Source organism: Nanorana parkeri, unplaced genomic scaffold (genome assembly GCF_000935625.1).
Source record: "Nanorana parkeri isolate BGI_ZX_2015 unplaced genomic scaffold, ASM93562v1 scaffold74, whole genome shotgun sequence".
In the NCBI taxonomy this organism is placed as follows: domain Eukaryota; kingdom Metazoa; phylum Chordata; class Amphibia; order Anura; family Dicroglossidae; genus Nanorana; species Nanorana parkeri.
In genome coordinates, this window is record NW_017306342.1 from 398,478 (window position 1) to 424,914 (window position 26,437).

At 42.6% G+C, this 26,437-nt stretch overlaps 1 protein-coding gene across 1 annotated transcript in view; it reads right to left on the bottom strand.

Moving 5' to 3' along the window:
* Nucleotides 1–26,437, bottom strand: part of EFL1 (elongation factor like GTPase 1) — a 266,637-nt gene that overhangs the window by 31,594 nt on the left and 208,606 nt on the right. Inside the window, exons 17-18 of the mRNA XM_018576711.1 lie at nt 19,340–19,487; nt 6,678–7,666 (exon numbers count right to left, since the gene is read on the bottom strand). Of these exons, the coding sequence (XP_018432213.1) occupies nt 6,678–7,666; nt 19,340–19,487 (1,137 nt within the window). The remainder of the gene's footprint in view (nt 1–6,677; nt 7,667–19,339; nt 19,488–26,437) is intronic.

Genomic DNA, 26,437 nt, shown 5'->3' on the forward strand with positions numbered 1-26,437 from the left:
GCCGCGCGTGTCGGTATCCTCTGGCAGTCGCCGGCCAGCTAAATTAGGACCCCACCTGGAGCTCCTCCCACTGGACCAGCGCTGACTTGCCGCTGCTCTCACGCACCGTAGGTAAGTGGAAAAAAAAAACATAGCGCAAACATCGGGGCATTTTGACAAGTACAAGTACTTGTCAAAATGCCCTTGCGGTAGCGCCGGGCCTGCCTGCTTGGCCTGTACAAGCCCTACATGCACATAAGAACATCAAAGTCTGGGCATGAAACATAATCTATAAAACTAACTGAGTTGAAAAGTTGTCCCTCAAGTATTAAAGCATCTAGCTGAGTATGAACATAACATGCCCTGCTTCCGGGTGTTATTGCAAAGTCAGTAGGAATGTTTTATATGGGCAAGAGAAATGTAATGCCACATTAAAAGTAGAAAAAGCATATAGGTAGGTATGATTGCTGCTTTGCAAAATATTGTGAAAACCCTGAACTATAAGTTCAGAACTGAAGAAGGCATACTGCTAATAGGAAAGCAGAGAACAATCTCTCCAGCTAAAGAGGATGCGGTCTCTCAGTTTGAGTTAAAAGATCACGGGTGGTGGGTGACCTTGATCGCTTTGTACTACCTAGAGGACGGAGATCCAGTCTTCTACCTCGTTTGGGAGAAGGTTTGTGAGAAGAAACTGGCTTTCATAGGAAATGCCCTCCTCTCTCAGGCATGAAGCAGGGGCTTCAATGCTCCCTTATGTTGGAGCGTAAATGAATGGGAGAAAGATCTTGAACTGGTTAAGTTGTAGATCCATCAAATGCAGCTCTTTTTCTTTGGCTTTGCTGTGTATTTCCTCTTTCAGTGGGTGCCCCGAGCACCCTGGAACCCGGGGACCCGACACAGTGCACCCCAATCCACCATCATACCTGTCCTCTGCACCGCATAATCATACCCATCCTCTGCACCCCATCCCACCATCATACCCATCCTCTGCACCCCATCCCACCATCATACCCGTCCTCTGCACCCCATTCCACCATCATACCCATCCTCTCCATCCCTGCACTCCATTCCACCATCATACCCATCCTCTCCATCCCTGCACTCCATTCCATCAACATACCCGTCCTCTGCACCCCATTCCACCATCATACCCGTCCTCTCTATTCCTGCACTCCATTCCCCCATCATACCCATCCTCTCCATCCCACCATCATACCTGTCCTCTTTATCCCTGTACACCATTCTAAAGCCTGACACACCAGGGATATCAGCACCCAGCTCTCTCTCTCTCTATATATATATATATTGTGGCAATGTAAGCCAATACCACGGTGTTAGGTGGCCTCAAAGTCACCCAGGGTTCTCAGCCAGAGGGGCTGAGTGGCTCCAGGAAGGGGCCCTGAACACATCCCAGCACACTCTTCATGACGGATGTACACAGGTGCACAATCAGGTGCTGGTCACTACCAAAGCATGGACCCAGGAATGGAGATTTCATCCCACCCAGAGCTCTAAGAAATCTCCTGGCTCCAGGATCCCAACTATGATCCAGACAACCTGGAAATAACTGAAAAGGCAGTTCTCTCCTGGTACACGTACTGTCTTCCTGGAGCCACTCAGCCCCTCTGGCTGAGAACCCTGGGTGACTTTGAGGCCACCTAACACCGTGCAGAACACCAGCAGGTATAGAGGAACAACAAATCCCAGCAATAATACATTAAACAGCCTGTATAAAGAATTATTGCTGGGATTTTTTGTTCCGCTATAACTGATCAGTGGTATTCTGCATTGCGCCGCATAATCATTATACAGCGCAATGCAGGATACCTCCAACTATAGAGGAATACAAATCCCAGCAATATTAAATTATACAGCGCAATGGAGAATAACACCAGCTATAGAGGAATACACACTTTTTTTTACTTCCACCTCTCCAAGCTTGCTTCAGTGATGGACTACAATCTCAATAGAAACTAGTAGTCCATCACTGGAGCCTTTTTTTTATCTGATTAAGCGAACGTAATAATCGGCTAACTAATCGATTTTGAAAATAATCGTTAGCTGCAGCCCTAAAACCTAGCACCCCTTGACTCTGTAGAAATTTGAAACTCTGCTTCAGGGAATAGATGGCGGTGTGCATATGACCCACAGTAATATGGAAAAATACTAGTGATGCAGGAATTCACATAACTCTTCTTTTTCCCCTCAGAGAGCAGCCAATACTCATAATCAACACCGGATTTCCCACAAATCCACCGCGGCCCGGCCTCGGGATGGCAGGCAGCAGAGAGGTGGGCAGGGGTGTGGAGTCTCCTGATGCCTGGGTAGTTGTTTTCTACATTTAGCCCTGCTTTGGGCATGCACGGCTAAATGTAGAGCGGGGAAGCCGCTACTTCGTGTACAAGTGATCTCGGCGATGTCGCTGAGATCAATTGTATGTAGCCTGCAGGTCCGTCCGCTCCCTGCGGCCACCCCCCCTCTCTCCAGAGATCTTCAGGATGGAGAGCGGGGAGCAGAGCGGAGAACGGACGTCTCCGCTCTGTGTAAACAGTGAGAGGGGAGAGCTGCACTCACAGCCTTCCCCTCTCAGCTGTCACAGGAGTTCCAACACCTGTATTGGAAGTGACAGGTTCAAAAAAGCGAATCTGTCACCTCCAAATGCTATCGCACAGAGGATTTTTAGAACCTGTGTGATAGCAATACAATTAAGAGAAAAGAAAATTAAATAAAAAAAATAACAATTTATAAAAAAAAGAAATAAGAAATAATAATAAAAAAATAAAAAAGGTGATTAAAAAGTAAAAAAATAATAAGAAAAGGAGGAACCTGACTTTGGGGCAGCAGAGAGAGTAAATCCGCCCCTACTTATAATTACTCTGATTGTCAGGGGGGTCAGTTGCATTTTGCAGCTCAGCATGTACAACATTTGACTACAGTATATTTGCCCATATTTACTACATGGTCATGTAAATGCATAATTGTGTTTTTTGGCTGAATTGAGACTTTTGTATTGAAATATGATAAAATATTACAAATTACTACTGCGGGAAATCTATCTTTGTATTATGTACTATAATTCCCTGTACAGCACTACTCGGAGGAAGAGTGTACAAATGTGAACAGTGAGCTAATCAGGCGCTGCTGCATTTCATGGCACTGGCAATCAAACATGTTTTCAGATAATGAGAGCTGGAGGGAAGATGCTTAGGCAGATTAAAAGAGGAAAAGCAGACAGATTATCATTAGTGTCATCGTCCATTAAGTGGTAAGATTCTGAAGGAGGCTGCAGCGCTTCATTGTATCTAGAGAAGCCAACCTCCTGGCTATGCAGTGTGGCAGGAGTATGAAACTCCAAATATTGTCTTATAAAAAACTATAAATCCTTTTGGCAGGCCAAACAGATAACATATATATGCATTTCAGTTCTGCACTTATTTATTTTGCTGGGATTCTACTTAGAGTTGGCAGTGGAATGAATACCTAAGGCTACCTAGCTAGGACATATATGTAAAATATAAAGTTTGGTTGTATAGTAGAGGTAATAAGCATAAGTAAATGTAGCAAAACAAACTGTAAAAATCAGCAGAGCACTTCCGCATGTGTGAGAGTGCCTAGGCAACATGCATCTTATAGTCTCACCAGAGGAGCCTATCAGTAGTTTTACACTTGATTCTAATCACCGGACTACACTGATGGTGTCATCAGACGTCCAGGAACAGAGTCCATCCAAGATCCAGGATCTTGGATGGACTAGTTCTAGTTGGATGGACTAGACTAGTTCTATAACCAATACTGGTTGAATGCTTAGCTCTCTTTAGTAGTTGGTCTAAAACGTTTAGATGGAATAAATCAGAGAAGCATGCTTTCCATCCATTTAAGGTAAATATATCTCACTAGTAAATAGTATACATTTTCCCCTAAGCTTTTAATTACTAAATTTCAGTAGCATTTTAAACTGTTAACCTTAAGCACTAATTATGCATTTCCATAACTGTCCTGTTTAGAAAGCACAATTTACTGCATTATAAAAAAAAGTGCATTCAGGATTTTGTTCTTTGTAGAACAGTCTTTTTTTTCAATTAATATGTGCACACCATAGCACAGCACACAAAGGAAATCCCATTTTATATGTGTATAGCTAAACTGTTAAGGGGAATAATAATTTGCCAAGCACATTACACATTACCCACTGACATAGCAATGTCTTCAGATGACTGAATCTGAACTTAATGAATTAAAAATCCTGCCAGAGTTTAAACCTAAACCTATGAAAACAATTAAATCTAAACCTGTGAATAAATAACAATAATGGCTACCAGGGACGTGCGGTCAGGGGAGGCAGATCCTCACCTAGAATTATGGAGGAAAAAGTTGTCGACTTCATGTCTGAAGCAGACAGCTTTTTCTCCATTCAGATCGGCATCTAACAGGTTACAGAGCAGGGAAATCCTCCCCGCTGTGTAACCTGTGACGGAGCCTCAGCAGTGAGGAGCAAGTGAGGGACAGGGAGGCTCCTCCCTTCCTCCTTTACACTAGCTTGGGGGCTTCGTCTGGCGGGGTGGAGCTTCGGCAGGCAGGAGGTGGGGCTACGGTCGGCAGGGGGCAGGGCTGAGGAATGCCTCACCCCAAGCAAGAGGTACCACACGTCACTGATGGCCACCCTAGCAAATGTGTTACTCACAGGATTACCAGGTTAAAATAAAGAAAAAAGCCATTGCAGCCACGTCTAAGATCTGATAGGCTGCAATATATAAAATATTTGTTTTTGGGTTTAGATACGCTTTAGAAGATGAAGTTGGGCAATGAACCAACAATTAAATCTGCCTCTGTAATTTTTGATGCAACCTGAAGACAAAAACCCTGGAGAAGCTATTGCAGAGAATTTCCCCCAATAAAGTTTAGTACAGGACATGCACACATCAATGTTCAGGCAATTTTAACCTTTTTTAATTACAAAAACGACCAACTATATAATTTACTGCAATACCTGTGCAGACTTCTAGGAAAAGTGGTATGGGACATGTTTTTTACTAGTAAAATAGGGAATCCCTGCCAGATGAATTAGACATTGTGATACATTCACACAAGGGCGTAACTAGAAATCACAGGGCCCCATAGAAAACTTTTGTATAGGCCCCCCTCCCTCCAGAAAAAGACAGGACCTACCTCCAGAACACGCTGCCGTTCCTGCACCGTCTCCTTCTCTTCAGCTCTGCTCCTGATGGCTCTGATGTCAGAGCTGAAGAACAGATCACTCTACCGCTCACTGTTCCAGAGCCCACCAGAAACCCCGTGGGGCACACCAGAGACCCCGCGGGGCCCACCTGAGACACTGCAGAGCCCACCATAGACCCCACAGAGCCCACCTGAGACCCCACATATACCAGAGATCCTGCAGAGCCCACCTGAGACCCCACACATACCAGAGACACTGCACAGCCCACCTGAGTGTGAACCTGCAGAGCCCACGAGACCCTGCATACCCCTCCTGAGTGACGCCGGAGACCCTGCAGAGAGTCTATGGTGGGCTCTGCAGGGTCTCCGGCGTGCCTCCACTCCATCTAGAAGCTGGGAGCCATACCCAGCCTGCTATTGGATATTTTAAAATGCAATAGCCAATAGCAGGCTGGCTATTGCACCCCCCACTGCCTGCTGTCAATCAGCAGAGGAGGACCTGATGGAGAGCGGGCGCAATAGCCAGCCTGTTATTGGCTATTGCAATGTGAAATATCCAATAGCAGGTTGGCTATTGCTCTCAGCAATGGGAAAAAATAAAGTTTAAAAAAATAAAGTTAAATAAACTAAAATTAAAAAGACTAAAAATGTTTAAAAAGTAAAAAAAAAGTTAAATAAATACAAATTGAAAATGCAAACAAATAAAAAAATAAAGTTAAAAAAATGTAAATTAAAAATACAAAAAAAAAATTGGTTATGTTATTATATTGGCTTAGATTTTACATTTCACATTATTTACAATCCATGAAACTAATTAAAATGTCTGATATAATACAATTCTTTAAAAAAATATATATAAAAGGTGGGGATCATTTCCAGTTTTGGTCTGACAAATATTGCTGCAGGAGGTGCATTGCGGTGCCATTCATTTTAATGTCTCCAAATGCACCTCCCGTCCGCAGTGTGATCGCCCAAACTGGATCGCACGGAAGTGCAATGCCCAGCATTCTAGGGCAGTGCGATTCCAAAAAAATGTGCATACAGTTTTATTCTGAAGAGAACTTCATGTCTGAAACGCCGCATTTGTGTATTTTATTTTATATAAACGTTATTAATTTTTATTTTATCCAATCGAAAAAAATAATCGCCCAACTAATCGATTATGAAAATTATCGTTAGCTGCAGCCCTGACTGGACAGCTAAAATCTGCAAGTGTCACAGTTTGTATAGACAGCCTGTAGGAGGTGACAACTTTGTCATGTTATTACACACTGAATGTTTTGAATAATATGAGGGAGGTTTCACTTCCTCCAGAATCTCTAGTCTACAAAATACCACATATCAAATCTGTGTCTAAATAAACATATAAAATCATATAATCAGGTGTCTTACTACATCAGACATATTACATGGAATACTTACAGTCTTAAATGGGTACTGCCATAACAACTGCCATTTACAGTAAAGAAAAATAATTGGTACAAGACATTATGAGAGCTACTGGAAATACAATATGCACTTACCCAAGACTTCTGCTGTGGCCATGATTTCACAGGTGTACATTGCAGCCAAAAGCCTTTGGGGTTTGACTTGGAAAGCATAACGACACGCTTCCTTCATCGTGGCAATTAACTGTCCAGAAATTGGCCCATAACAATCAGGGTTCAATAAATCTTTCCATTTATTAGACTTGTCTAGAGCTTTTGAACCCTCCTGGCTGTCTTCTATGATTTCTTTTTCATCGGAAGTTGTTTTTGTAGCATCACTGGTAGATCCAACATTTGATGTTTCTTCAGCTTCTGCTAGTATTTTGTCTTCTGATCCTCGCTTTTCTAGAACCATAGATTCACACATATCGAGTCTCTCCACAATGAAACAGACACCCATTAAAGGTTCTTCGCACATAGGTCCAGCTAGGGTTGCAAGCTGAAATCCACTAACAATACTATTATCAAAGTTCCGATACATACATTGCTTTGATACTTTTTCAAGGCATTGCCAGACAGATGGAGTTTCATAACCTTCAATGCGATTTAACAAAATGTTTGGCCCATAGCGTCGAGGACCAAATGACCACATCTGGTCCACGGCATTTCTCCACCTTCGGCCTTGTAAATGCTGCTCAAGTTGACTTTTGAATTCTTTAATTCTGCTAATTGTTGTATCATTTACACTAGCATTGCTGCCTTCATTCATAGCCAAGTTAATCTGCTCCATGGTTCGAATTAAATCACTGTTTTTCTCTAGTAGATGGGTGACCTCTTCTGGAAGTGGCATTGCTCTGACACATAGAGTGGCCATTTTATTTGGTGTGGTTACAAACACAAAGCCATCAGCATCAATCTGGACTCCCTCTGGTACCTTACTTTGCACTTCTTTTAACTGGTGTATAACGGCCACTTTGTGCTGCTTTCCCATGTCTTCATTTACCATGTCTACTTTTGGTGGCCTGATTATAGTTTCCCGAAAAGGAATAATTGGGGCTGATGCAATCACCTGAATTTTTGCAAACCTACATGCAAACAAACAAAAAAAGTAAGACATTTTGAAAACAAGGAAAATGAGTAAACCTATTGCATACTATTCCCCACATAAATGCATAAACATACTGAAGGGAATTTCATCAAAACTGGAGCAGACAAAATCTGGAGCAGCTGTGCACAGTAACTAATCAGCTTCTCTCTTTCATTTTCGAATCTTAACTGAACAAACGGAAGAGAGAAGCTGATTGGTAGCTATGGGCAATTGCTCCACATTTTGTCTGCTGCAGTTTTGATCAATTCCCCTCATTATCTCTTGGTTATTTATGGAAAACTGAAGTTTTAAGCTCAGTTCAAAATATTAACTCTTCTGTTAGCCAAGAAGAAAATATTAAAAGTTTAAAAACAATAAAACATTTGAATTGCTATTGTACAGGCATGTCCAACATGTACCTTAAAAACTTCCTTCCCCCCTCTCTACATCATGTTTCAGCAACCATTTAGCCCTCATGGGCAGGGCCCTCCTTACCATCTTGTCTAGAATTGTATTGTGATTGTAACGTCTTCCTTATATTGTAAAGCGCTGCGCAAACTGTTGGCACTATATAAATCATGCATAAAAATAACAATTTTTAAAAATGTGTTCCTTTTGTGAGAAGCAGCTTTCACTACTCCCTGTGACATCATCACCAGGCCTCTAAAATTATTGCAGGGGAAACTACTGGGAGGTACACTATATCACCAAAAGTATTGGGATGCCTGCCTTTACACGCACATGAATTCTAATGGCATTCCGGTCCGTAGGGTTCAATATTGAGTTGGCCCACCCTTTGCCGCTATAACAGCTTCAACTCTTCTGGGAAGGCTGTCCACAAGGTTTAGGAGTGTGTCTATGGGAATGTTTGACCATTTTCCCAGAAGCGCATTTGTGAGGTCAGGTACTGATGTTGGACGAGAAGGCCAGGCTCGCAGTCTCTGTTCTAATTCATCCCACAGGTGTTCTATTGGGTTGAGGTCAGGACTCCGTGCAGACCAGTCAACTTCCTCCACCCCAAACTCACTCATCTATGTCTTTATGGACCTTCATTTGTGCAGTGGTGCGCAGTCATGTTGGGACAGAAGGGGCCATCCCCAAACTGTTCCCACAAAGTTGGGAGCATGAAATTGTTCAAAATGTCTTGGTATGCTGATGCCTTAAGAGTTCCCTTCACTGGATCTAAGGGGCCAAGCCCAACCCCTGCAGAAACAACCCCACATCGTAACCCTCCCTCCACCAAACTTTACACTTGGCACAATGCAGTCAGGCATGTACCGTTCTGGCAACCACCAAACCCAGACAAGTCCATCAGATTGCCAGACCGAGAAGCATCATTCGCCACTCCAGAAAACACGTCTCCACTTCCAGTGGTGGCGTGCTTTACACCACTGTATCCGACGCTTTGCATTGCACTTGGAGATGTAAGGCTAGGATGCAGCTGCTCGTCCATGGAAACCCATTCCATGAAGCTCTCTAAGCACTATTGTTGTGCCAATCTGAAGGCCACACGAAGTTTGGAGGTCTGTAGCTATTGACTCTGCAGACAGTTGGCGACTTCTGCGCACTGTGCGCTTCAGCATGCGCTGACCCCATTCTGTCATTTTTCGTGGCCGAGTTGCTGTTGTTCCCAGTTGCTTCCACTTTGTTATAATACCACTAACAGCTGACCGCGGAATATTTAGTAGCATGGAAATGTCACAGAACACATGAATCCAATGATTTGGAGGGTTGTCCCAATACTTTTGGTAATAGTGTAAGTTCCTCTTGACATAGACACCGCCCTTGCCCAGAACTACATCCTCAAGAGCTCTTTCGCTATACCCAGACTAGTGGCAGGCTTTGGGAGTCAAAGCAGTAGCCATATTTTGCTGGGAAATACATAATTGTATATACTCCTCTCTGAAGAGGTCAGAGAGGTGTAGGGGATAGGTTAAGTTCTGTAGTCGAGCAGGGAAGGCTGATTATGCAGGTTGGGATTGTAGAATAACAAAGACACTGTGTTGTTAGCTCATAGAGAGAGAGAAATGTGCAACGTGGATTTTTGGCAGATCAAGATGATTTTGTAGCCTTTTGAAAGCAATAAAAATGGATACATGAGCATTCATTGCAGAGATGTAATGAATTTTATTTTTGCCCTGACAAACAGTTTAAAGTGAATTTATTGCCAAGGCATTTCTTACTAGATTTGGATATAAAAAGGGAAGAGTTAAAGGGTTGCACCCCATTGTGAAAACTTTCCTTTACTTCCTGTCCTGGAGACACAACAGAAAAGTGAGGGGTAAGCCCCTCTTAGACAGTTGTCACAGGAACAGGTGTCTGAATTGTAAGATTTCCCCCCTCATCTCTATAGGGGACAAATAATAGGATTTTTGTCTTACCTGTGAAATCAGTTTCTTGGAATGCATCACAGGACACATGGAATTCATTATTCTATATATGGGCTATGCAGATATTTTCGGGTGACTAGACAAATCAATCAAAGCTGTAGGACAGCGGTGTATAACTCCTCCCACTGCCAGCCTGCCTCAGTTTTGCAGCATGTAGTAGAAGAGTGAATCACAGAACCTAGAGGTTCTGTGATCCACTGATGTACTGTGATATACTCCATGAAACCGAATATACAGGCAAGAAAGAAATCCTGTTTTCTTGACCCTGCATTGCAGGGCATAGAGTTCATTCTATTATAAATGGGGCGCCTAAAAGTAGTCAAACAGAGGGGTGGGCAACAAAGCAAACAGCCAGTCCATGAAAACAACTAACTCCATGGGGAACCATACCAGAATGGGCCCACATATCATAGGACCGCTTGTAAAACCTTGAGGCCATAGCTAGCATCCGCAGAGGTCTAAACATCCACATGGTAAACTTTGCAAAAGTGTGAACAGAGAACCAGGTGAGTCTTCCAGAGTTGGGAAACCATAGCCTGATGCTGGATGGCCCACAAAATACTAACACTTCTAGGGGAGATAGATGTAACAAGAAAGGGGAGAACTTTACCCTTCAACTCAAAGGCCTGAGTCATATTTCAAATCATGCCTGGCAGACATTATGGGACATGGAAGGCAACCAAGCAAGTGAGTAGGGTCAAAGGAATATAATTATGAGGTTGAAAGGGCAGCTTCTGAAGCACCCACAAAACTAAGTAGAGGTCCCACAGAGTCACCATAGTGCATACAGGGCGGACAACGTGATCAACCCCTGCACAAAAGCCAAGTGGCAAGTGGCCTCAGGAAAATAAATGCCAAGGCAGAAATTAGGCACTTGATTGGACTAACAAGCTAAACATTTATCTGGTTCAGACTGGAGGAAAGATAGTATGTGTCCCACAGTGTGGAATAAAATGTCCTTGCTTTGCACCATGTAAAATAAGCCTTCCAGATGCGATAGAATATTTGTTTTTAGGACAGCAAATCTGGATGATCTGAAAGTACCCATGGAGAGTCTGCCAGGAGCTTGGATGTAAGTTGGGAGCAATAAGAATCACTGGAATGCCCCCAGTCTAGATTCTGCGAAGGGAGTGAGGCAAGAGTTTCAGAGGAACAGGGAAGGCATAAATCAGGTTGAACTGATTCCACAGAGTCACCAAGGCATCCACCCAAGTGGGGGCGCCTCTTCATGAAGAGGACTTGTTCCCAGATTTAGCAGGCCTGGAGGTCCATGATTTATGATGGAACTGAGAACCTGGCTTGGATACAGGGGCTTGGGAGTTACAAAAAGAACCCTAATTGAAGGAGGGGGTAGAGGATTTGCTGCTGTTTGGACTTCTTCTGAGGCAAGAAGGGGTTCTTGCCCCGTTACTTCCTTGTTATAAGTATCCAAAGATTCCGTAAACAGGCGTTACACCATTAAAGGCATGCAATAAAGACACTTCTTGCTGGGGAAGTCCACAGTCCAGCATTTCAGCCACAGGACTTGTCGCATGTGGACGGACAGGAGACCCATCCCATAGATATTTGTCTGAGGGTATTCACTAGGCCACCTACACAGTAGTGCAAGGTCATGGTTAAGACGGGTAAGAGCTCTAAATGTTTAAGATTAGCATGGTCAAGATGGACCCAGGGACCCTAGCCACATCCGCAATGGTGACACCAGCAGGTTGCATAGCAAAGCCTGCAAGAGCACATAGGGCCTTAAAGAGGGCATCTGATATCTTCCCGAAAACAGGGACATCCTATAGGGAACTTTAATCTTATTTAACACTATTTAAAAAAGGGATTGATGGAACAACAACATGGACAGCCCATGTTTTAAGGAAACCCTCTTCAACAGAATGAAGAGGAGAAATAAACACCTGGCTGTGTACAGGGAAGGTTTTGGCAGGTTTGGACATTTTTAGGGAAACCAGACTGGTGACTTTTGGTAAGGTAGATGCAGGCAGCTCTGACTTTAAACAATCACGCAATGTATCCACAAGGACAGTGTGTGCCCTTGAGCTTGGAGACAGGTCCTCTTCCTAAGCTTGAGTCTACAGAACTGGTTAGCTGATGCCCATGCCTGCAGCCATCGCAGAGATTTGGGATCCCTTTCAGTGCAGAGCTGCAGCAGAAGAGGCAGGTGCACACATGTAGCCAGTACAGCGCACTTCAGAAGGAAAATAGTGAATGAAGGGAGGCTGCACTGTCACTGTATCTCATTCCCAGGAAAATGGCACCAAGTTCAAATCTTGAGGGGACCTATGAACCCCTCTGCTGCTTGAAACCCCAAATTTGATAGCCACAAGGGGAAGGGTTGAGCACCAGTTTATAAATCAGCACTTACTTCTCAATGCTAGAGTGGTGGCTTACACGACCGCACAGGTCACTTAAAGGGGACATGCCTCATCCAGGCTTTGCCCTCCCAGTGTGCACTAAGGGGGTCTTTAGTGTCAGGGCTCCACCACAATGTAGCTACATCGCTCCAGATTCTCCCTGCCAGGGGTTCCATCCTCTCACCTTATTCTACTGGTTTTTATTCTACCGAACTGTTGTAAGTACAGCCTTAGAGCTGCGTGTTTTTACTATTAAATAACATTTTTACACTATGGAGGCGCTCTCTTTTGTTCCTTTTCTCATAGACTGGTGGTCTATCTAATCTGTGGGAGCTGCCTCCATCGTGTTTGCTGTATTTTTACTGCTGGGCTCTTTTTGGATTTGAAGGCGCCGGTATTGTTTTGCAATTTCCTCCACCACAATAGACTATGGCCCTTGACCTGTAAAGCATCCTATGGCACCTGCAAACACTGCACAAAGTGCCAAAAAGAGTGGCTAATGCAGGATCCAGTGCCCTAAACACATTACAGGACAGCCCCACATATTCCTTCTGAAGGGGTCCAGGTACAGTCAACTCGGGCTTTGCCAAGGAGAAAACAGATCCAGATAGCTGTTAGGTGCCACAGTGACTGTGAACAGCATTTAGGGGAAATTACTACAAGAGTCTTCAGCAGGATTGTGCAGAAAAGGATGTATTTCTCTCAAAGTAGAAAGAATGCGTACATCACCTAAAGTCACTAGCAAAAAACTGATGCAGGGTGGGAGGGGGATGAGTTATACGGGGCTTTCCTACAGCTTTCATTGATTTGCCAGTGTCTAATTACCTAAAGGTAGCTGCAGGACCCATCTTTACAAAATTATAACTCCCTGTGATATACGATTAAGAAATAAGATTTTCCCATCATTTTCTGACCCATTGAAATGGACACCAGCACAATTAAAGAGACTGAATGTCCTTACTAGTAATAAGTGTAATAGTAATAATACAGCTATATGAATTATCACAGGGAAATTGCTTTATGTAATAAAATGTTTCTTTAAGAAAGTAAAACATCTCAGTATGGCCTCATGTGTGTTGGGGGAGGGGAAGTCTCACAATGTGCAGTGATAACTCTCTAAGCTCTGTTTGGTAATAAGCTAAGGTCCAGATCTACTTTGCTTACCATCTGTTTAGGATAGACTCGCAAAAGAGAGAAATGTTGCACACAATCTGTCTCAGAGCGGCTGGTGAGCAAGCTGGATCTGGACATCACACAGCCTTTGGCTCTCCCTACAAGTTAATGAGAGGAGTGTTGCTCAGCATGGAATGGCAACTCCACAGAGGAATCTCTTCAGATGTGCAAAGAAAAATACATGAACCCATTTGCAAACAATCAGAAGCAGGTATTAATTAAGGTCACTGCAACAAACTACCACCTTGCATTAGAATATAAAATAAAGGCTATATGAAATGTTTTCCAGGCATTATGAATTTACAGTTGGCAGAGCATGTAGCTCCCTAAAAGCTGGAGACCTGTTCTTTATGTTGTATGAGCTGCTCCAGAGGCAGCACAGCATTTAAGCAAGCTATCCTATTAATCTGGCAAAAAGATGTATCCCTGAAAAGGGAAGCACGACTTGGCTGTTAGTTACCAAGTAAACTGTTAATGTGCTTTCCATGTGCGGGAAAATAAAAAGGGAAACAAAAAACCCCATGCAGGAAAAACATTAACAGGATGCAACAGAATGTCTAAGTATAGAAGTCAGGCTGTAGAAGAGAATGGACACCTGTGGGGAAGGTGGTAAAGAACAAATTTCCTTCCTAGCATGGTGCAGCAAAATGTCTCCAGTACACACAAGTGCCTTATTATTAATCCTGAAACGTGCCTGGTACAAAGCCATTACATCATCAAGGTATGACTGCATATATGTATAAACCATCCCTCAACCTCTGATCCTAAGGCCTCCAATTAACTAAACGCTGAGGGAAACCGTGTTATTAAAGTGCCTGCATGCATCTGTGTTTATCTGAAATAAGCAAATACATATGGAAAAACATGCTAAATTTCCTCAGGCAGGCATATATTTCTCAGTATCACAGCAACAGACATTTTGTGAGCATATTAATAATTACAGATGTCAGAAGACAATCTTTGTATCTCCATTAAAGTAAAATGTTTGGGATAGTGTCATTTAAATAGAGCCAACCTTTCAGAGGACAGTTGTTGGAAGGATCAGTAGACCAAAAATATAAAACTATTTTATATGAAAGAACGTATAACAGCATTCATGAATATGTAGAAAAACTTTACATATATGTACAAGTCTAAAAGGAGAATTATGAGGCGAGTGATTTTCATAATCTGAGCCGACCTGTGACAATGAAACTGTCATAGGTCGGCTCAGTAGATCAGGAAGTGAGCGAACACATACCGTCGCTCGCTCACTTCTCGATCTATCCCTGCAGAGAGCCGTGACTGTCACTCACGGCTCCGTGCAGGGATTCCCCCGCTCCGCTGTCATGATCCTCCAGCGCTGACTGGCAGAACGGACGGGGGAGGGGGCGGGCACAGCTGGCTCTGCCTTTGGATAGGCAGAGCCAGCTGTCAATCCCGCAGCTGGGTGGATCTCGAAAGCAATGTCGGGATCCGTCCCGGCTGCGGCGTCTCAGTATACCGCGAGCTGTAGCTCGCGGTATACAGAGCTTTGGGTCACGGGAGAACGCTAGTTTGTGTTCTCCCGTGACCCTTAGGAGAACTATGGGGAAAAGCCCTGATCCCATAGCTCTCCTTTAACTGTTTTTGCATTTGCTATGAAGGTAAGTGCAGCCGAGGAGGCTATTAACTAATTTAGGGCAAAATAGGCCTACCAGAATCTACACTACAGTGTTCATAGATGGGAGATTATGTAATAATAAGTGTAAGGAAATGTTAAGCATTCTTAATTATTTTCCGTACACACACATCTAATAGCTTGCTAAACTTATGGGAGACATCATTTGTCCATACATTACAGGACAAGGATTAACCACAAACCCTGATCTAGCAGAAAACAGCAGTATACAGAAGTATATTAATTAGTATATCCCTACAGAAAAACTACAGGATAAACAGCTTCAAAGATTCATCAACATGGAATCTGTAGTTTCTCAACAGCTGGAAGCCATAGTTTGACAAAGTCTGCCTTAGACTAAGAATATTCAAGCCATTTGGATAATACCTAACTGATGACTTCCATCCATCCTAAGTCATTCTATGACCATTATAACAAGTTATAGGGAGACATATGGTAATCTGGTACTTGGAATAGGGAACTGGATGCCGGCTGTTCCGTCACTAGGGACAATAATTACTCAGACTCTTAACAGCTTTTCTAACTGTGATCCAACTACAATACAGTAATATACATCTGTCCTTGTCTTGGTTTGGCACTTAAAAAAATAAAATCAGTTTAATGTATAGTTTATGTGTTAATATATGCTCTAACAATTCAGATATACAGGTGAAACTCGAATAATTAGAATATCGTGCAAAGTTCATTTATTTCACTAATGCAACTTAAAAGGTGAAACTAATATATGAGATAGACTCATTACATGCAAAGCAAGATAATTCAAGCCGTGATTTGTCATAATTGTGATGATTATGGCTTACAGCTCATGAAAACCCCAAGAACCCCAAATCCACAACCTCAAAAAAGTAGATTATTACATGCAATCAATAAAACAAGGATTGTACATAGAACAATATCGGACCTCTGAAAAGTACAAGCATGCATATGTACTCAGTACTTGGTTTGGGCCCCTTTTGCAGCACTTACTGCAATTACCTTTGCACGATATTCTAATTATTCGAGTTTCACCTGTACACTGAGTGGCCAGATTATTATGACCACCCCATCAGTACTTCGTTGGGCCACAAGATAACTCCACGAGATGACTTAGTTGGGCCGCCTCATGACTCCACAAGATGTTGAAAGGTGATGCGAGGAACCTGACACTGCACTGTTGCCCTTCTGTTGTCTTGTACCAGTCTTGCCACTCTCCGTTCTGCCCTAACATTGACTAGTTGCTGGCGGCCACAATTCGCACGTTCAGACCCAGATTTCCGGCTGACAGTCCAGTCTTTAAACACTTTAACAACAGCTGCTCTTGAACATTTAACAAATTCTGCTGATACTCGCTCCATGGCTCGTGCCAACAATCATCCCACGTTCAAAGGCTGTTAAATCGCGTTGTTTACCCATATCTTCAGGAAAAAAAAACACTTCTACTGTCGTGGTAAACAACCTGCTTCCCTATTTATAATAGTCTGGCCCTCTAGCAACTTCAGCACAAAATTATAGCTAATTTGCCTACAAACGTCAGGTGGTCATAATAAACTGGCCACTCAGTGTATGGCAAATGTGTAGTGTATAACACATCAATGATCCTGCACTTGATTGCAACCCTGTGTTCTACTGTGAGCTCCTGGAGGTCTATCAGAAATGCAAGTGTCTCTATATTATTACAGCCATGTATAAAAACTTATAAACAGTTCTATTTACTTTTATTGTATAGCCATCTATATAGCAAGTGTAAGATATGTGGGTGTGCATAAGTAACGGTGTACAGTATATCCAATTATCCAATAACATTGGCGGTGAAAGTCATGTAAATCATAGGTGAAAAAAATGTACAACTAGAAGCCTAGGGGTCTTATCTGGTGTCTTTGAGAAGAGGGGGTCCAATGTTGTTCAGTGTAATGACTTGATGCCCGGCTTCCTGATTGGCCAGCTTCCCGACCAATCAGGAAACCGGGGGGGGGGGGTCATTACCCGCCTGCTTCCTGATTGGTTGGGAAGCTGGCTCCATGCTCCTTGGTGATGAGACAGCATGGAGCCGGATTCCCGGCCAATCAGGAAGCTGGCGGTGTGTAATGACTTCCTGATACTGGAATTTTCGGTATTGAAGTAAGCATCAGGGGTATTTGGGCGAGTATAAATACTCATCTAAAAACTCAGTATCGTCACCGATACCCATACTAGTATCGATATATCCCTACAGGTCTATATGTAGTAATGCTAAAGCAATAGAGGGTAGAACAGGTGAAGACGTGAATTGGGAAATGAGTGTGAATATTCGGTTCCAAAAAGAGCGTACTGATTTAAAATGCCAAAAAATATGAGCTAGAGATCCAGTGTCACCACACAAACTCCATTAGGTTGGTGAATGTGCTTTGGAAAATTTGGCTAATTTATAAGGCGTGTGATACCATCTTTGTAGCAATTTATAAAATGTCTCCTAATGAGAGGCGCAGCTGGTACTTTTTATAAGAAATTTGAATGGCTTCCAACCACTGCTGATCGGAGAATAAGGTTCCCAATTCACGTTCCCATTTTAGCATGTGTACGGATTTCAAGAAGTGATGAGTATTCCCTAGCAACTTATAGAACAGCCTAATACCTTTGGAGGATGGAGAAGGACTAAGGCCTCTATTGTGACTTGAACAGATGCGTATGGCGGGATGTAGCTAAGTTTTGAAAATTTAGAGGACAGTAAAATGTCCACTGCTGATTTAGCTTTCAACAACTAAAGTTCCATCTGGGGCCATTGTTTATCCGGAGTAAATTTACACCAATATTGAAGTTGATCTAGCAACAATGTTTCACGATAGTATTTTAGGTTAGGTAGTGCCAGACCTCCAACTAATCAACTTTTGTGTAGAATATGGGCCACTCATCTTGGTGCAGTGTCTCTCTTAGGCCGGGTTCACACCTAGGCGTATTGAATATGCGCGTTCGTCGCACGTTTCGTGACGAGCGTTTTTACCGCGATTCGCGGTAAAAAAACATGAGACAAACGCGTGTTTCCGAGGGCTACCTGGCTGTATCCCAATGGATACGCGCAGCAAATACGCCCCAAAGAAGCTCCTGTACTTCTTTGGGCGTAGGGCGTTTTGTAGCACGTTCATACGGCCTGTAATACGCCCAGGTGTGAACCATACCCATAGGAAATAATGGGATTTCGGTGTTTGGGCATTTTGCAGAGTGTAGGAAGGCGCTACAAAACGCCCAGGTGTGAACCGGGCCTTAAGTGGATGGAAACAAGTCATTGGGTTAATCAAAAGCAATTTGTGAGCATGCTCTTCATATCATGGTACCTCTAAAAATTTAAGGCCTCAAAAATGGTACCACTGCAGCCAAAGCTGTGCTCATTACACCAAACTTTCTGGTTTAGAATATAGATTGTTATAATAATGAAAAATGAATAGAAGAAATAATATTTATAACACAACTGCAATCTGAAAGTAAAAATTACTTAATTTACAGTTTAGAGGAAATTATTAAACATATAATCTTTTTTTTAATGTTATCGGAGTAGAAATAAGAACAGCATATGTGAGACTCAGTGTAGCTGAATTTATGGGCCCAATAGAAATAAAGATCAATTTAAAGAAAATTTTATGGATTTTACATCATTTTAAATCTTCTTAGAACTCTACTTGAATAACAAGCCAAGTCCTAAAAAATTCAGCAACAAGAGAGACAAGTATAATTACAGGACAGAAAGGAAGTATTAAAGAACAACCATCTGTATCGATAATGCAGTATTAGATACACATATAGATAAATACAGGGTTTTATTACAGCTACATCGCTTTTTAATTGGAAAATCCATCGTCCACGAAGCATGCAGCTATAAATGAAGCGATCCCATTCAGTGACAAGTAATGAGAGGTAGCCTGCCAAAAAGAACTCACGATGGATGCAAGGGCAGAGAAGAGGCAGCACTCGCCAGCAGCACATCATTTTATAGCCATTAATAAATGTACTTAAGGGCAAAAGGATGCTGGAAGATTTTTGGATGAGAAACTCCAGCTAACTAAAAGGCATAAATCAGTGCCTGGTCAAAGACAACTACAATATGTTTACAGAAAAATATATATATTTTTTCCCCCAACCTTTCTCTTAAGTCATCCAGACAGCGCTGCAAGTGAACCTCTCCTGCTGTAATAAGTACATGTTCTCCTGTTTCCTGGATCAGGACTTCAACACAGGGATCTGCTTGATTTAAAAGCTTCATTCCTCTCACCAGTTGTGGCATCTCACCTAGTTAATTAAAAAAACACACACATACATATATGAGGGAAACCAGGTATTTGTAATTTAATGGTTATATGCATCAAGTGAGAGACAAACTTGAAAGCTTCATGACTTAAAATACCAAATAATGACTTGCTGTTAATAAGGAAGCCTGGCAGAAGAATGGTACAGTACAGTGCATGCAGAGACAGACCACAGATACCTTACCTACGATAAGGTGCAATAAAAATCTGCAGGTGTCTTTACACCACTTTCTTATTCAAGAATGTCTGTCAAAACAATAAAAGTTATTTGGCCCAAGCATTGTGGCTTAGTGGTTAGCCCTCTTGGTACCTAGGTCTGAATCCTACCAGGGGAATTTTCTGAGATTCGTTAGTTGAACCAAATCAGAGAAGTTAGGGTAAGAACCAATGTCTGCATATAGGATGACCACACTACAATCTCCTCTTTCACCACCATACTTGCCAATCCGACATAGTCCTACCTCATTCTGGAGTGTGGCTATTGAACAATGATAGATATATTCATGCTACCAGAGTCTCTGTGGTTAGCTAATGATAGCCGAGATTTAGAGAAAAACCTGAGCCATAGCTAAAGAAAAGATTAATTATAACAATGGGAATGGGAAATATGTGGACATCCAAAGAGAGATTTTCTGGGTGGACACAATGCCACCATTGAATCTGGGTGGTCATAAAACCACTAACAAAAATATCCTTGTTTTAAAGTGGAGTTCTTGGCATATTATTTTAGTCTTGAATAGTGTAAAGTTAGCACTTTTTTCAGATAATTTTTGGTTCATCTATTGTTGCTAAGGTTGCTATTTTTTTCTGGGAGCCTTAAAAGCGCTTTCCTTTAATGAACAAGTCTGATTTTTGCTGCCCATGTTGGTAAAATACTGGCCAGAAGGCACCCCCATACATTGCAGAGATTTAAAGGAGAACTATGGGGTTAAGTCTTTTCCCCATAGTTCTCCTCAGGGTAACGGGAAGACACAAACTAGCGTCCTCCCGTCACCCTAGGCTCAGTATACCGCGCGCTGTAGCTCGCGGTATACTGAGACGCCACAGTATACCGCGAGCAGCTGCTCGCGGTATACTGAGACGCCGCAGCTGAAGTGGATCCCGACAATTGTGCCGAGATCCGCCCAGCTGCGTGACTGACAGCTGGCTCTGCCTATCTAGAGGCAGAGCCAGCTGTACCCGCCCCGTCCGTTCCGCCAGTCAGCGCTAGCGGATCGGAGCGGGGAGGGGGGAATCCAGCCCCTCCCCTGGCACGGCAGAGAGCCGTGAAAGGATCGAGAGCTGAGCGAACGCCGGTATGTGTTCGCTCACCTCCCGATCTACTGAGCCGATCTGTGACAGTCTCATTGTCACAGGTCGGCTAGAACCATGAGGTGAGTGAAAAGCACTCACCTCATAGTTCTCCTTTAATATCATTACGATAGCAATTAAGAGGAATATAAGGAACAGGTCCGGAGTCCCACTTTAAAGAGAAAATGTTACAATTAAGTCTTATTTTGTGACATTGGCACTGCAAGACAACAAATAAATGTGTTCCTATTTTGGAAAAAGTAATGCAAGGGGCAGCAGTAAAGAAATATTTGTTTTAAAGTGTAAGTAGCTTTGGGAAGTTGAAATCCCATGTCGTTTTTTTTTTTATGTCTTCGTCTCTTTGGGGAGATTTCCCTTAATTTCCTGTGCTGCAGACATAACAGGAAGTTCTAATCCTTGCCCTTTTCTGCTATACGCACACTTTAATCCCAATAATGTCTAAAATATCAGAAAATATTAATCACAATATTACAATATTAAAGAGTGCATTTAGCAAACTGCAGTACCAGCAGGGTCCAGCCAGAATCTATCTTGCACAATGACTTCTGTAAAGTGAGTACTAACAGGTTGTAATGGGTCAATGCACTTTGTTTGTTGCACTGGTTATGGAAAAAGACTGATTGCTCAAGGGAATTATGGAAGTGACAGCGATTGAATATTACTAGCCTTCCACAAATTTATCATAAAATCTGGCTGTACACATGAAAGCTTTCTACACAACAAGGAATAAGATGCACTAGAACTGCCCAGTTTAAGAACTGTTTTGGTCTCGGTTATAATTACCTAATATTCTGTTTTGAAACGCAGATCCTTTCCGTTTTTTAATTTACACTGATGTGTGTACATTATGTCTCACATAAAAGCTGTTACAAATAAATAGCACAGAGAACGCCAACAAGAAATTGGAAGTGGATCAAGCTGGCGCGGACGTGACTGTGGTGAATGCTACTTAGCAGGTATTAAGTAGTCTTGGTTTATATTCGCCACAGAAGCCAATAGCTTTGTTTCTTGAAGGGGAAATGAAGTCATAGTGGATTAAGAGAGCCACTTCTTGAAACTGCAATCCGAGCGATATCAAAACCTCGCATAATGCACTGCAGGAACGAGGTGGATGGTCTGCAATAATGTAAATGCTAAATGGATGAAAGAACATGTGTCGTGTACTCTATTTTTTACAGGAGAAGACATGCTGATCTTTAACCTGAAGTGCTAGGGCTGCCCTTAATTCCTATAGGTTCCTGGATAATGCTACGTTTACCATCACTTTTATATAAATGTTTAATTGTACCGTATGTACACACTGCATGTATGCCACAAAAAACATTCACATCTGGAGAGAAGCGATATCAAGTGAAATGACTGCATTAACAATACAAATGCCATGTGTGCATAGCTGTCAAGATGTTAAAACATACCTGACATATGCTAAGCTATTTATTCAAAATGTGGGGTGAATTTACCAATGTGTGAATTTTCACCCATTTTTACAGCAATTTCCACTTCGATAGCTTCACACAATTTATCAATCTGTGTAAGAAAAGTCTCCACGTAGATAGTGATAACTTCCCCAAGTTTTGACTCCAAAAGGTTTGTTACTTTGCTGGCCATTGTAAAATACATTTTACTGTATTCATCAAGATAAGAACATTTTCCAAACAGCATTTTTTGCACTCACCGTAAATCCTTTTCTCTGTGTTCATTGGAGGACACAGCTTGCTTGATAATTACGGACTAGGTATAACACCAGGAGTAGGACACTTGGTGCACTTAAAAACAAAAGACAGCTCAAGGGGCAGCTCCTTCTGGCGGCCAAAACCCCCTCCACAGCTGTGGACACTCAGTTACATGGCACAGCAGTGCAAACATCACAAAGAAAGGTATTTACACATGTGGCAGTAGCAAGCCAGGGGGGGGCGGGTGCTGTGTCCTCCAATGAATCCAGAGAAAATATGTTTTTTTGTATTCACTGTAAAATTATTTTCTCTGGCTTCATTGGAGAACACACAACCATACCCTCTGGCTTGCCACAGATGTAATACTTTTCTTTGTGTTGTTTGTACTGCTATGTCATGTAACTACAGTAAGTGTCCATTAGTTGTGGAGGGGATTTCGGCTCAGTAGGGGCTACCTGGGCTGTCTTTTGTTTTTAATGCACCTAATGTCCAACTCCTGCAGGTGATATAGCCAGTTCGTAATGATCTAAAGCAGAGCTGTGCCCTACACTGAATTAAAAAAACCGTTGTCCTTAAAAAATGTTGCCATTGCAAACTAGCCAAAGGCCAGTTAATAAGTTACAATCCCTAATGTGTTTTTCATAGATGTGACTATAAGTGAACAGAGACCATTTGTATTGTACGATGAATAGAAGGGACATCCTTTGAATTGCTTATCAGTTCAACCTAAGCCCCCTAAACAAGTTTGTTATTATTTACAATGTAGCAGCTTTTTGTTTTTTTTAAACCCTTCAGTCTTTGAACTGTGTTCGTTCTGATAGCTGTTTTTTTATTTAGTTCCCCCCCCGTGTTTTATACATCCTTTGGACCTACTCCATGCTCCCTCCTCACTTGTGACGAGGGAGCATGGAGCCTGCTTCTCAGCCAATCAGGAAGCCGGGCGCCATGTAATGACGCGTTGCCTGGCTTGCTGATTGGCCGGCTTCTCGACCAATCAGGAAGCCGAGCAACGCGCCATTACACGGCGACCAGCTTCCTGATTGGCCGGAAAGCCGGCTCCATGCTTACTCATCACCTGGTGATGAGGGAGCATGGAGACTGCTTCCCTGCTAATCGGGAAGCCGGGTGATGAGTCATTACACGCCGCCTGGCTTCCTTAATGGGACTTCCGGTATCTCTAACAGCGAGTATCGGAAAACAAATATCGGTACTCGTACTCGATACAGAAATAAAACGGTATTGGCGCATCCCTACAGGACTCTTAATCTATGCACCTTGACCAGCAGTCACAATCTCTGCGTATTCTAACTTTGTGGCTGAAGGCAATAGGAATGCACTTAATTTTTCCCTATTCTGATTCTTTAGGCCTCTGACATAGTTTCTCAAAGGCACTCCCTTCCTTGCCTCCCTTGTGAGGCAGTGGCCTGAATTCCCCAGGGCTGCTACCCTCCTCAGAAGACAGACAGCTGGCTTCTATTTCCAGGCTATATAACTAGTCATTGGCCCAGTTCTCTCACATTATTCCCATCTCTGATTTTTATCAATGCACAAGAATAACCTTAAAACAGAGACTAAACTAGAATGTGAACCTTCAATTGTCTATTTACCAGCAGAGAAGAAAATTTGTTTTCCTTACACTAAGCCACTAAACACCTGTGAGTATCCTCATTTATTTCTTTCAGCCCACCTACAACCTCATTATTGATCAAAGGAAGTCAGCTGTATGAAGAAATCTCCTCCCAGACACAGTCACCAATTAATGGTAGACTACGGAAGGTCTCCAAAAACCTACATACTCCCTCTGCCCAGCTAGAAGAATTCAATTCTTTGCTCTTGTGCCTTGTTATATAAGAGTAGAACAGTGCTATAATTGTGTAAAGTTTTGCAGCAAGGCCCAACAACCAATTGCAGCTTGGTTAATTCATAAGCCTTGTTAATTCATATTAAACTGCTAAAGGCCCGTTAGCTCTTTATGGTTACATCATGCTCTTTTTTGAGATATCAAATAAACACTCATTTAAAACCTAAAGAGGTTTGACTTTAAACTTTAAAATTTGACTTTAAAATGGGGTTACTGACAAGGTAAAGAAGTCCAAAACAGGATTACCAGTGCCCAACTCAGGGGTGTGGAATTCCTATCGCCCGACGCCCGGGACAGGCAGTTTCGGGCGCCGGGCGAGTAGTTTTTTTGTACACTTAGCCCCGCTCCGGACAAGCAGAGCCAAGTGTACAGTGTGGAGCCGCCGCTCGTTTTCAAGTGATCTGATCACTTGTATGAAACGAGAGGCGGCGATTCTGTCCATACCGCCCCCCCATGGTTTTCGGGGTCCCCGCTCCTCTAGCGGACCCGAAACCACGGAACATGAGCTCACCATAGAGCAGAGGAAAAACGGAGGTTTTTCGTCTGCTCTGTTTTATCACTGAGACAGGGTGCGCTGTCATCACAGCGCCACCTGTCTCAGCTGTCAGGAACTACACAGAACATTAGTTCTGTGTTGGAGGGCAGGTTCCATAAAAAGAACCTGTCACCTCCAAACTATCACTTAGAGGATTTTAAATCCCTATGTGATAGGAATAAAATTAGGTGGGGGGGAAAAAAAATAATAAAAATGTAAAAAAGTTATGAAAAAGTACAAAATAATATTTAAAAAAAAAGTGACAATGTAAAAAAAAAAAAAAACCCCGCTGCCCCCGCATGCAAATAAACGCACGCATAGGACATTGTGTGTGTGCGTTGAGTGCTGCCACCATTTCACTGTGCCGTATTGTGGTAGCGAGGCAGCAGAACTCTCCCACACGCACAATGTGCATTAAAGGGCAAGTTCACTTTCCCAGGTAATATGGGAAAATGGAATTACCCGATCAAATCTTGCCCCCGTCTCTCCCAAAACCCCCCACACCCCGGTTATACTTACCTTTCGGCAAACAGTCCTTACCCTCCGCCGGTACAGGTGTACTGTCCTTACCCCGTACTGTCCAGCGCAGTCCTGCACTATGCATTTTGAATTTCGCTCTGGCGACCACGCTGACCACTGAGAAGCGCTATTTAGCACAGACCAATACAGTTTTGATTAGGGATGCACAGATACAGAGTACTTGTACTCGCCCAAATGCTCGATATCTTCTCCAATTCTGAACTTCTGATCAGAGAAAGACTTCCTCTGGCCGGCAGTGCCGGAGGGGAACATGGAGCCAGCTTCCCGTGCAATCAGGAAGCGGGTCAGCGACTAATGACCCGTCTCCCAGTTTCCTGATTGGCCAGGAAGCCAGCTCCTTGCTGATTGGCTGGGAGCATAAACCACAACCTCTCAATCAATTGTATGTGTACTCTAATGACTTTTACGGCGTTCTAATCAACTAATGATCACAGTTTGTAGTTTTAGTAAATAATCATTCAGATAAAAATGATGTTACCAAGTATTGTTAATTATGTCAAACCATAATGGATTGTTTGGAAAACATTTACGCATGTACTGGTGGTGCCAATTTAAAATGTACCCATGTCAAGGGCTACTTGCAATTTGGTGGCTTAAATCAAGGGTACATTGAGAAACACTGCTATAAGTATCAATAAAGTATATAATAGATACTAGGCATAATTAGAAGAACTTAAGTCTCTGACATGTTTCGACTCATTTGGAAGACCTATCATATGAACAGAAGGGAAACATTTCAGCTCACTGCTTTAAAATGCAGCACACCAGACATGAAATGTATGAACACATCTAATGTTAAAGAGCACTTACATAAAATAGTTTCTGTAGAAAAACAGTATGACGATTCCAGAACTAATACATAGCTGTGAACCTTATGTTTAGCAGGTTTATCAAATGTCTATAATCATTTATTATATATGGAAATTAGTGCTTCAACCACGATATTGTAACCTTTCATTGTTTGGAACTGCGTGTCCACACCAATACCGTTATTACAGATTGCCTTTTCAGAT